We start from the raw sequence: 13280 nt of genomic DNA, 5'->3' as shown, positions 1-13280 counted from the left end.
AGTTGTCAGCGGAGGCCTTTGTTTTTCCTTTGGCACAGGTGGGACGAGCCCTAGTTTGATCTCATGGCAACAAGGAAGAATGCCAAGGCGACCAAGTGTTTCAGCCGCTGAAGAGAATTTGGCTCCACAAGGATTGACACTCTAGTTCAGCCGTGGCCAGGGAGGCTCCTGCTATTTGTGTTTCCTCCATGGCCGCTTATAGGTCGAGTGTTACGTCACATCGAGCAGCATCACGGACAAGTGATCCTGGTAGCACCGGAATGATCGCGACATCCATGGTTTGCAGATCTGGTACAGTTAGCGGTAGACAGGTCCATTCGGTTGAGCCATCTGAAGGGACTGCTGAGTCTGGGACCCATTTTCTCTGAGCAGGTGGATCGCTTCTGTCTAGTGGCTTGGTTTTGAAAGGCGACAATTCCATTTGAAGGTGTATTCCAAGCCAGTGATTTCTACTCTTTTTCAGGCTAGAAGATCCTCCACTTCTTTGGCATATATCAGGGTTTGGAGAGTGTTTAAGGCCTGATGTAGGGTCCATGACTCTGATCCCTTGCAGGTAAATGTGGCCCAGGAGGCCACCTTTGCAGGAGGGCTTGTTGAAAGGTTTGGCCTATAATTCTCTCCAAGTCCAGGTTGCAGTCTTGGGTTGTTTCAGAGGAAGGTTGCAGGGAAAGACCTTTTAGCTTCGCATCCAGATGTGCGTTTTTTGAAGGAAGTGAAGCATTTGTGTTCTCCAGTCCGTAGACTTTACCATCCTGGAATCTTAATTTTGTTCTGCAGGTATTGTGTGACCCTCCTTTCAAGCCATTTGGCAGAGCTTCCTTGAAGGATCTTACTCTGAAGGTGGTTTTTCTGGTAGCAATTTGCTCAGCGAGTTAGATTTCTGAGCTCCAAGCTTTATCGTGCAGAGAGCCCTTTTTGCAGATTTCCAGTGATGGAGGTCTCATTGCGGGCGGTTCTTTCCTTTTTGCCGAGGGTGGGGTCTGCTTTCCATCTTAGCCAGACAGTGGAGCTGCCTGGGTTTTCTCATCTGATGCCCGATTTTTCCCCCATGCGAGGGAACTTCATCTTTTGGATGTGCATCGGGTTCTTCTACGATATCTCAAGGTGACTAATAATTTTCGGACCTTGGACCATCTTTTTGTGTTATTCAGTGGACCAAAGAAGGGTGGCAAGGCTACAAGAGTACGATTTCTCGTTAGTTGAAGGAGGCGATTGTTTCAGCCTATATTTTAAAGGTCAGCCTATCCCTGTGGGATTAGGGGCACATTCCACTAAGGCACAGGCAGCCTCCTGGGTGGAGTGTCGGTTGATGTCACCGCAGGAGATTTGTCGGGCAGCAACGTGGCCTCTTTGCACATTTTCATTAAACATTACTGTTTGGATATCAGAGCCCCAGAAGAGGGCGCCTTTGGAGAAAGTGTGCTGCGTGCAGGTCTTTCTGGATCTCACCCAGTGTAAAGGGGCATGGATACATCCCACTTGTCTGGACTGATCTGGGGTATGAACAGGAAAGGAAAATTGGTTCTTACCTGCTAATTTTTGTTCCTGGAATTCCACAGATCAGTCCAGACTCCTGGCCCATTCTGATTATGATTATTTTTTGAAAGACCTCTCCTGATTCTGGAAGATGCTAGTGATGCAGAATTTAATTTTGTCCAGCAGAAGATAATTGAATATAGTTCTCGCTTGTTTGAGATTCAAATTTTTTCTTGACCATAGTTCAGGGGTCAGGTTGGTTGGGAGTTCCAACTTGTTTCCCAGCTCTTTTAGAGGAAGAGATCCTGGAGGTTTGGAGTTAGACATCTTGGCTTGGGTACAGGTCAATACTGAGGGACTGCAGGTGGCACACTGGGTTATGTAGCAGTGCCTCAAAGTTTTTGATCTCTGCCTCCATCTGCTGGTAGGGATGCATAAACCCACTTGTCTGGACTGATCTGTGGTATTCCAGGAACAAAAATTAGCAGGAAGAACCAATTTTCCTTTTCTTTAATTATATAATGAAGCCTTTTGTCCTTTAGTATCTACATTTAGGCATAGTAATGGATGTGAGCAATTACCACAGCGCTGTCATTTTTAGCATTAGTTCTTCCAAGGTACAGTACTCCTGCTGACGTATTAGTTTTGCTTACTTTGGAAGAAGCCAGACTCATAGAAACAACATTAAATTCGCTGCAAGTTATGCCAAATACATTGGTAGGGACTGTGAAATGATGAATCTTGGTATGAAATGTCACCCTTCCTCCCCAAGCGCACACAAACACCCCCGGCATGAGCGAGACTCCACAACTAATAGTCATTATACATCTAAAGGTTGATTTTAAAAGCCCTATGCATGCCAGTTGGGAGAGATGTGCATGCCTCGAGCTGGCATGCACCACACAGAGTTTAAAAAGCGCATGAGTTATAAGCATATCTCCCAATACTCTCACAAATCAACATCTTTAAAAAGGGAGCAGGGCATGGTCTGGGTGGAGCATGGGCAGGACACGGGCATTCTGGGAACTTACTTTGAAATGTGCGCATAAGTATTTATATGCACAAGTGCGCGCCAGGGTCCTTTACCACTCAACTTTACTTCTGGTATGGACGGCGGGTAAGTATTAAAAAAAAAAAAAAAAAATTTGGTGAGTCAGTGGGGTTTTTAAGGGTCAGGATTAAAAGAGTAAGATAAAGGCTAAATAATAAGGGGGGATTAGGAATTCCGATCCGTAAATTGGGAGCAAACGGAAAAAAGGCTATTGTGTTGGCGCACATATCTAATAAATGCCCCCCCAATTACACGCACATGTACACGTCCATATAAAATTGTGCGGGCATACATCTGATTTTATGTCATAGTGCACATATACACACGTATGTTATAAAATGGCCGCATCTCTGGATGCGAGCTGGCATATACACATACATGTATGCCTGAGCAGCTGTCTTACTGACACACACCTACAAAGGTCCATTCTTCTGGCACCTTTACAATGTATTTTTTAATTAAAGGTTCACTATGCTGCATTTGCCCGAAAAGTCTGTATACAGAATAGGTATAAAATGTTTAGTGTAGGGATGTCCTCTTCCTCACCTGTTCTTTCCAGCCCCAAAGCAGTAATATATGGAACGATTCAGAGAGAATGTGTTTTTGTTCTGGAATGGGCAGAGGGTTGGGGGAACAAATGGAGAAATGATGATAGTGGTGTCCAGAGCTTGGCATCCACCATAACATTCCTAACTGATTCAGCAACCATAAAGTGGTGCTTTTAATTCTTAACAAGTGTTAAATTTGGTAATGGCAAAAGGGGTGAGTTGCAGGCTGCTGTTCCGGTTTGTACCACAGATCAGTCCAGACAAGTGAATTTTGCATCCCTACCAGCAGATGGAGGCAGAGAACCAAAGACTTTGAGGCACTGCTGCATAATCGAGAGTGCCACCTGCAGTCCCTCAGTATTCTGTCTCCAGCAGTTGGTAGAGGTGCAAATCTGTAGAGATGTGCATTCATTTTAAATGAATTAGACAATTTCATTTAAATTGTCTAATTCATCATAGTTCGAGAGCACTCAAAAATGAAAGAAATTTTTCCAAAATTTCGGAAAAATTTGTATTTCATGTTAGCGCGCACTAACATTTTAAAGTTAGTGTGCCCTGACACGAAATTTGGGAACCATGAAAAAAAAAAAACCTTGAATCTCAGAAAAAACAAAATTACCCACAGGTTTTCAGCGCGGGAAAGATTGTCGCTCAGGGACAGCTTAATTCAGTGGCATTATGCCATGATTGTGCCTTGGGTGGTGAAAGGGACTTTGGGGGGGGGGGGAACTGAGCCCAGGTGAAGGGCCACACAGTCTCAGGGTCTGATGTCTGACTCTGCAGGGGCCCTGGAGGGCCTTTCAGGCAGAGGGAAAGCGTCAGCCAGGAGGAGGGCTGACCTGGAGCCCAGAGATTCCCCTCCCCCATTGTTGCTGGTGCTTCCATCGGGACAGGAGTTGGGGGAGGAGGATCAGGCTAGCCCTAGGTTGGATGAGGAGGAGGATGACATGGGATTTTCCATGGATTTTGTTGTTCTTATACACAAAGCATTCCTGGCTAGGAAGAGTGAGGGGGCTAAGCAGTCTGCAGGCCATCGGTCTCGTCCTGCTGCACAGGCACCAAGGAAAGGCAGCAGGCCATTCAAGCTATGTTTGGGGCTCCTTCAGGAGCTGGGCGCGATAGTTCCGGTTCTGACATTGGAATGAGGCTGAGGACGGTACTCAATTTTTGTTGTCCCAAAGAAGGAGGGGTCCTTTCATCACATTCTCAATGTGCAGAAGGTGAATGTTTTGCTGCGAGTTCCCCGTTTCCATATGGAAATGTTGCTGATGGTTATAGCAGAGGTTCATCAAAGAGAATTTCTGGCATCTCTACTTGATGGAAGCTTATCTCCATATTGCCGTCAGGGCAGAGCATCAGATTCCTGCATTTTGTGGTCCTGGGGCAACACTTCCAGTTTCAGGCCCTCCAGTTCGGTCTGGCGATGGCGCACTGCATGTTCATGAAAGTGATGGTAGTGGTGGCGGCTCTCCACAGGGAGGGGTTCTTGTTTCATCCTTATCTGGACAACTAGTTGATGCAAGAAAAATCAGAAAAAGAATGTCATAAGAACATAAGAAAATGCCATACTAGGTCAGTCCAAGGGTCCATCAAGCCCAGCATCCTGTTTCCAACAGTGGCCAATCCAGGCCATAAGAACCTGACAAGTACCCAAAAACTAAATCTATTCCATGTTACCATTGCTAATGGCAGTGGCTATTCTCTAAGAGAACTTAGTAGCAGGTAATGGACTTCTCCTCCAAGAACTTATCCAATCCTTTTTTAAACACAGCCATACTAACTGCACTAACCACATCTTCTGGCAACAAATTCCAGAGTTTAATTGTGTGTTGAGTAAAAAAGAACTTTCTCCGATTAGTTTTAAATGTGCCCCATGCTAACTTCATGGAGTGCCCCCTATTCTTTCTATTATCCGAAAGAGTAAATAACCGATTCACATCTACCCGTTCTAGACCTCTCATGATTTTAAACATCTCGTATCATATCCCCCCTCAGCCGTCTCTTCTCCAAGCTGAAAAGTCCTAACCTTTTTAGTCTTTCCTCATAGGGGAGCTGTTCCATTCCCCTTATCATTTGGTAGCCCTTCTCTGTACCTTCTCCATCGCAATTATATCTTTTTTGAGATGCGGCGACCAGAATTGTCGACAGTCGGTTTTGAGGGTGCTGGATCTGTTGCAATCCTTGGGCTGGGTGATCAGTTGGGCAAAGATTCGCCTGTGCCCTACCCAGATGCTGGAGTATCTGGGGGTGAGATTAGATACCCATGTCAACAAAGTTTTTTTATCGCCAAGAGGATTCAGAAGTTGCAAGCCTAGGTGGGACAGTTGCTGCAGATGCCAGTCCCCAGCGCTTGGGATTATCTTCAGTTGCTGGGGTCGATGGCGTCTACCTTGGATTTTGTGTCTTGGGCCTTTGCTCACATGCATCCTCTGCAGGGGGCGCTGCTCTCGAGGTGGAATCGGTTGTCTGAGGAGTTTCGACTGTTGCCGCTACTAGGGGCCTCCAGATCCAGTCTCTCGTGGTGGCTGTTTCAGCCAAATTTGGAAAAGGAAGTGATTTGGAGGTTCCGAGCTGGGTGGTGGTGACCATGGATGCCTGCAGGGTTGGGGAACAGTCTGCCAGAGACAGTCAGCGCAAGGTCTGTGGTCACCAGCAGAAGCAGCAAGGTCTATCAATCGATTGGAAACGAGGGCGGTGCACAGAGTGTTAGTGGAGTTCCTTCTACTGGTCCAGGGTCAGATGGTCAGAGTGTTTTCAGACAATGCCACTACAGTAGCATATATCAATTGACAGGGGAGAATGAAGAGTCACTCAATAGCCCAGGAAGCTCAGGAACTTTTTTGTCTGGGTGGAACTACATTTGAAGGGGATAGCTGCTTCTCATGTGTCAGGAGTGGACAATGTGCAGGCGGATTATTTCAGCCGGCAACAGCTGGACCCGGGAGAATGGGAGCTATCGATGGAATCCTTCAGTCTTATCTACTCACGTTCAGGCAGTCCAAGCCTGGATCTGATCGCGTCCAGGAGCAAGTTTCTTCAGTCCAGGTGAGAGGTCAGAGCCGAGGGCATAGACGCTCCGGTTCTTCCTTGGCCCACAGGGATTCTACTGTATGTGTTCTTCCCATGGCCTCTAATACGCCGGGTGTTAAGATGCCTCGAGAGGCATCCGGACCAAGTTGTTCTGGTCGTTCCAGAGCGGCTGCATCACTCATGGTTTGCGGATCTGGTACAACTCACAGTGGATGGATCCCTGAGGTTGACTCATTTACAGACACTGTTAAGACAAGGTCCTATTTTCTCGGATCAGGAGGATCACTTTTGTCTTGTGGCTTGGCTTTTGAGAGGAGAGGTTTGCGATTGAAAGGTTACTCGGAACCAGTCATTTCCACTTTGCTTCAGGCTAGGAGGCCAGCCACATCTTTGACATATGTCCAGGTGTGGAGAGTGTTCAACAACTGGTGTGTGGAGGAAGGCCTTGACCGTTGCGGGTGGATATTCCATGCATGTTGGCCTTTCTGCAACACGGCCTTTCCAAGGGCTTAGCTTACAATTCCCTGTGGGTTCAGTTGGCAGCCTTGGGTTGTCTCAGAAGCAAGCTCCAAGGAAGGTCATTGGCTTCACATCCAGATGTGATGAGGTTTCTGAAGGAGTCAAGCATCTGCACTTGCTGATGCATAGGTTGTGTCTGGCATGGAGTTTGAACTTAGTCTTGCGAGTGCTCTGTGGGCCTCTGTTTGAGCCATTGAGGAATGCATCATTGAAGGACCTTACTCTGAAGGTAGTTTTTCTGGTGACAATTTGTTCAGCTCAAAAAATTTCGGAGCTCCCTGCAGGGAGCCCTTTCTCAGAATCTCAGAGGAAGGAGTATTGTTGCGAACTGTTCCCTCATTATCCCAGGACAAGCAGGATGATAGCCTTCACATATGGGTGACATCATCGATGGAACCCCCTCACGGAAAAACTTCTGTCAAAGTTTCTAGAAACTTTTGGCTGGCACACTGAGCCTACTGAGTAGGCCCAGCATGCCATGATCCCTGCATCCACAGGGGTCTCCCTCCAGTCTCTTTTTTTCCCGCGCAGCTTTTAACCTCGCGTTGAAGGAGCTCTGTGAGCTTTTCTCACTATTTTTCCTCAAGGAATATTTAATCAGAAATTAATATTTTCTGTCATAAACATTTCCCATCGGGTCTCCCTTCGACATCCTGTTCGGTGACTGCTCTTTGGAGTCTATTTTTTTTTTTTTTTTTTATTGATTCCGGTTATTTTATAACCTGTATTTGCGAGTCACCGACCATTACCAGGCCTTAAAAATTTCAACAATGGCCACCGGTTTTAAAAGATGTCCAAATTGTCCCTGGACAATGTCGATTACAGACCTGCACGACATTTGCGTACTGTGCCTGGGATCAGGCCATGATGTCCGCACATTTGTAACCTGCGCCCAGATGACAACGAAGGGCAGGCGTGCCCGGATTGACAAGATGGAGGAACTTTTCAAAAGGATCATTCCATCATCATCGTCTGCATCATCACCGAAAAGACTGGCTTCCTCTGCTGAAAAGCATCGAGGTAAGAAGAAATTAGGTGACCATTCATCACCAATGCCATCGGGATCTTCGATAGCGCCATCGTCCGCCAGTAAAGAACATCAAGAGAAAAAATGCCATCGGCACCGATCCGATTCCGTTCCTTCAGATCCATCAGTGACCTTATCGAGTTTGAAGGAGGTCGAACCGATGACAAAACGGGTCCAGGTACAAGAGCTTCCATGCCCCTCTGTACCTGAGACACCGAGGCGCTCTCCACCGGCAACAGTGTTAGAGGCTATACCAACACATACAGTTGTGGAGGTACCAGCAGCACCAGTACTTCTTTCTCTGGTGACATAGAATCCTGTCCCAGTGTCAAGAGAAGAAGTCACCTCGATGATTCAGCAAGCAGTCACCGAAGCTTGGAAGAAATTCCAAACTCCATCGACACCGATGCCACCATCGGCACTGGCACCGGAGCCGAACATGTTTGCTCCACTTCTAACAAGGATCGATGCCTTGCTCGGTGCCCTCCCAGCACAGACACCGATACCATCGGGTACTCCAATACCTCCATCAGAGGTATTGGAAACCACCAACGGCACCACCAATTCCTTTTCCAGGTTCATCTGAAGACAATGACCAGGACTCAGATCATACACCTGGACCATCGGGCTTACAAAAGACCCGTTTTCCATCGAGGCCTTCGATGCTATTTCCTAGTCCATCGATGCCCTCACAGCCTGGTCCATTGGGAGATTTTACTGGCCGATTCCCGTCTATGCCATCGGTGCCCTTCGGTTCTCCATTGAGACATTTTCTGCCTCCATCGATGCCAAAGCAGATTCCAACTCAAATACCAAGATCTGCATCGATGAAAAAGCATCCTCTTCCACAGGATTCTACACATCCTTCTGGATCTTATTTCCAGCAGCCACCAAATACTTGGGAGGATGTCAATACTGATTCTAATACTGACAGTGATGACCTTCCATCGGAACCTTCTCCACCAGAGGAACGGAGGAAGTCTCCACCAGAGGACCTATCTTTCCAACACTTTGTTAAAGAAATGGCAGATACCATTCCATTTGAACTGCTGGCTGAAGAGGATACTAGACATAAGACACTAGAGGGCCTACAATTTGTAGATGCACCAAAAGAGATCATGGCAATACCTATCCATGAAGTTCTTCTAGAGCTTCAACACCACCTTTGGGAGCATCCCTGTTCTGTGCCTGCAGTTAATAGAAGAACGGACGCTACCTACCTGGTCCAACATACACCAGGTTTCCAAAAGCCACAGTTACCACATAAGTCATCAAGGCGGCCTACGAAGAAGTGGGAAAACCACCACCTCTACAGGTCAAGGCCCATTCCACCAGATCCCAGGCAGTTTCCTGGGCAGAAGCTAGAATGCTGTCACCTGCCGAGATCTGCAGGGCAGCAAAGTGGTCCTCCATCCATACCTTCTCCAGATTCTACCGTCTGGATGTTCAGGCTCGGGAGGACACAGCATTTGCAAGAGCAATCCTAAATGGACCACGGGCAACCTCCCACCCAGTTCGGGAGTCGCTTTTATACATCCCATTGGTCCCTGAGTCCATCTGCTACACGCTAGGAAATGGAGAAATTACTTACTGATAATTTTGTTTCCCTTAGTGTAGACAGATGGACTCAGCATACCACCCACGGCTGCCGTTACTCATGGAGTTCTTGGGTGACATCCCTGAGAGTGAATGATTCACGGGTAAGCCATGCTTTCATTCAGCTAGGACACCCATGCTACCGGGTGTCAACGTTTCTCGGTTGAGGGCACTGGCAGTCTTCAGCTATAACCAAATCAACTGGTTCAAATTAATTAAGTTAACCAAGTTATAAAGTTAATCAAGTTATTCAAATTATTCAGTCATACATATATCCACAATGCTTTTCGAGGAGAATACTGAAGAGCTGCACTTCCTGCAGGGGTATATGTACTAGGGCTGACAGATTGAAATCTGATCCGTCTCCAACTGCTATCAGGAGTACACTATTCCCATTAGTCCTGAGTCCATCTGTCTACATTAAGGAAAACGAAATTATGAGGTAAGTACCGTATTTTTCACTCCATAAGACACACCTGACGATAAGATGCACCTAGGATTCAGAGGGGGAAAATTAAAAAAAATAAATAAATTATGCTAAACCGGCTCTGTCCCCGGGCGTCTGTGCATCTTATGGAGCAAATTAGGGGAGTGCATAACATTTTTTTCTCCCCATTTTGTTTTCGGGTCTGGGGAAGGCCATTTCGGTCCACTCCCCAGATCAGAAAACTTTTATCTTTCTCTGGGACCCCCCCACCCTCCTGACCCCCCCCTCAAGACCTGCCAAATTAATTTACTACAACCCCCCACCCTCCTGACCCCCCTAAGACCTGCCAAAAGTCCCTGGTGGTCCAGCGGGGGTCCAGGAGCAGTCTGGGAGCGATCTCCTGGACTTGGGCCGTCGGCTGCCAGTAATCAAAATGGCGCCGAAGGCCCTTTGCCCTTACTATGTCACTGGGGCCAACCAATGGCAGTGGTAGCCCCTGTGACATAGTAAGGGCAAAGGGCCGTCAGCGCCATTTTGATTACTGGCTGCCGATGGCCCTTTGCCCTTACTATGTCACAGGGGTTTGGACATACATTTTCCCCCCACTTTTGGGGGAAAAAAGTGCATCTTATGGAGCGAAAAATACAGTAATTTCTCCATTTTCCTTTATCCAATGGAACTGCATTGGCTTATACACAGTAGAGGATGTGTGAAAATACTGGACGCGGCATATTATGGCACTTGTTTGTGAGCCAACTGAGATAAGATACGGCAGGGAGAATAAGCAGCAATTTAAAAATCCCTAAAAATGATGTCCATCCAGCTTAATTAGAAGTGCTGACTCAATAACTTTATTGAAGAATACTGAATGATAGCAACAAATGTCAAATGTAGCATCACATTTCTGAATACTTTCTCCCTAGTGAAAGACTACCAGCTGATCCATCAGTGTGATTCTGAAAGCGGTGACGCCAAGGCCCAACTCAGCCAGCATCTCCAGCACTTTTCCTTCATCGTAAGCCACCTTCTGCAGACAAACATGGACAGCAGCTTTGCAGAGGCTGTGGAAGCAACGTGGGTCTTATCTCTTGCTCTTAAAGGACTTTATAAGACGATTAAGGTAAACTGAATCCATGAAGAGCCACTTATTGTTGTTTTTTGTGAATAAGAAAGACTTTGAAACCAACTGCAGCTCTAAAGATGATGAACTTTTGTATAGTTTTTGTTTTATCATTTGTTTATAGCTTTGCTTTACTATCTGTTTAAGTCTTCCAGAGCTTATGATCAACACATACTCAGCACAGGTCTGTGACACATCTGCAACCATTCTGGACATTAAATTTCATCTGTAGTAGCAAAAACCCATAAAGGGTGGTGGCACCTTGTAGACTGATTTATTGAGACAGAAGTTTTCAAGGATAAGAGACCACGCTGTCAGGTGCAGGACTGCAATGCAGAGAAATAGATTTAGTACCCACTGGGCTTCATGAATTTCTGTATCTGCTTCTAGTATCATTAGAGCTTGATTCACTTAAAGCTCTTCTCCCATTCTGTTTCTTTGGAGGGAAAAATTTATTGAATCTAGCTTGCTATAGATGTTGCCATTTGGCTCACCCATGCTGCCCAGTTTTCCCTGCCTAAAAAAAACAAAAATACATCTGAGCCTTCCTGCAGTTTTCATGCTGGTTAACCTTGCTGCCGCCTCCTTGGAAGCTTAATGCAGCCATAGCACCTCGCTGTGCACATTGGAAGTAATTTTCAAAGGAATTAGGCATATAAAAGTAGGTTTATATCATAGCAATTTTCATAAGCCCATCTATGCACATTAAATCTTTTGACAATTCAGCCCTATGGTGTGAATTTTCAAAGGAGAATGTGCACATAAAAGTATCAGTTTTCAAAAGCTTACTTAAGTGTGTAAATTCTTTTGAATATTACCTCCATTGGCTTTATCTTCATCCCTTCCATGGCCATCTGATGTCCCTTTGCACCAGATATATGAAGCATTTTTCCCCATAGGCACATTAGTCCCCGTGGCCCCATATGGTGGAGCATATAGGATTCTAACACTATTCCAGCACTTGGCAGGCACAGAGTTCTCACTACTTCTGGCACGCTGGATCTGTCCCAAGTGGCTGTTGGTAGGTCATTCCAGACATTGACCACACTCCCAGTAAAGAAGTATTTCCTCTAAGACTTCCTGTCTTTAGCTTCATGTCATCACCTCTTGCCATTTAATTTCTGGTACTTGGATTAAAACCAGGAATTGTCCAACCAGGTCTTTGATCACTGATCCAGCCTCTTGTCCCATTGGGCCTCATCAGTGCAGCATCTCTCTTCTTTTTCTTTTTCTTTTTTTTAATTTAACAAACAGATATTTTGAGGATGAGAGAATACTTTTTCCCCCCCTTGCGCCCCACTCTAGTGTTCCTAAAACAGAACATTTTAAAAGTTGTATTTGTAATTTTTATTTGTATGCTAGTGGGGACAAAAAATTCTCCTAGGACAAGTAGGGTAGTAGTCCTCACATGTGGGTGACATCATCAGATGGAGCCCGGCACAGAAAACTTCTGTCAAAGTTTCTATAAACATTGACTGGCACACTGAGCATGCCCAGCATGACACTATCCACACGGGGTCTTTCTTCAGTCTCTTCTTTTCCGCAGTTACCATCTCATAGTGGTGGAGCTCGTGCTCTTTTTTCAGGAAACATTCCACAAAGTGTGTGCTTTCACTTTTTGTTCCTGCACTGGGTCTGTCTCTGGTTCCCCGTTGGTTTTTTCATCACTCAATGAGTTTTTCCTCTCCTTCAGTGTCCGCTGGTCTCTGTGTCCTTGCAGTCTTCTGCACGCCTCATGGCAGCCTCAGGCTTCCGTCGGTGCCCCCAGTGTCCCCAGACAGTGTCCTTAATGGATCTACATGAAGTGTGCATCTTGTGCCTGAGGGCATCGCATGATGTTTGGGGCTGCAAATTGTGTGCTCAGATGACACCTAAGGGCCTCCATGCCCGGTTGGATAAAATGGAGACTGTTTTTGGATCAAGGAAGTCTGATCTTCCCACTCCAGCTTTGTTGCCATTTACGCCCAAGGACTGAGGTGAACCGCTCGTCCTCATCCCTTCAGTGTCTCCTCCTCTGAGGTCTTTGGGTGAGGAGGGCACCGGAGATCGGCCCGTGTCTGTTTCTTCTAATCCCTGGACCTCTGGATCATCATCCTTATCCTCTGCACCAGGGAAAGACCAGGCCAAGCATTGTGGGAGATCTCAGAAGCATTGCAATCAGTCTCCATCCTCACATGGTGCAATGTTTGGATTGGCCACAGCGCTTGCCGCCTTGCCCCCGAAGCAGCCACTCTGAGAGGAGGTTTTGCCCTCCCTTGCTGCTGGTGGCCCAAAGCCTTCCATGCCGATTCCAGTGTTGGCCTCGCCTCTCCCTTCTCAGCCTGCCCTTTCATTGGAGACTTAAGGCGGAGCTTGAACGTCTGGTGCGCCACCACTGGTGCGAGTGCCTCCCTAGGTTCCAGTGCCTTCATTGATGCCGGTGCCTATGCCGATACCAGGACCTTCGCTGGTGCCAGTTCCTACACCGATGCTGGCACTGGTGGTGC

At 46.7% G+C, this 13280-nt stretch overlaps 1 protein-coding gene across 1 annotated transcript in view; it reads left to right on the top strand.

Annotated features, from left to right (window-relative positions):
• Window positions 1–13280, top strand: part of ZZEF1 (zinc finger ZZ-type and EF-hand domain containing 1) — a 335589-nt gene that overhangs the window by 245863 nt on the left and 76446 nt on the right. The window contains 1 exon segment of the mRNA XM_029612069.1: window positions 10598–10794. Coding sequence (XP_029467929.1) covers window positions 10598–10794 — 197 coding nt within the window.

This window comes from Rhinatrema bivittatum, chromosome 8 (assembly GCF_901001135.1).
Source record: "Rhinatrema bivittatum chromosome 8, aRhiBiv1.1, whole genome shotgun sequence".
Classification (NCBI taxonomy): Eukaryota; Metazoa; Chordata; class Amphibia; order Gymnophiona; family Rhinatrematidae; genus Rhinatrema; species Rhinatrema bivittatum.
Note: the sequence above shows the minus strand (reverse complement) of the source record. Positions and strands in the feature narration are given on the sequence as shown.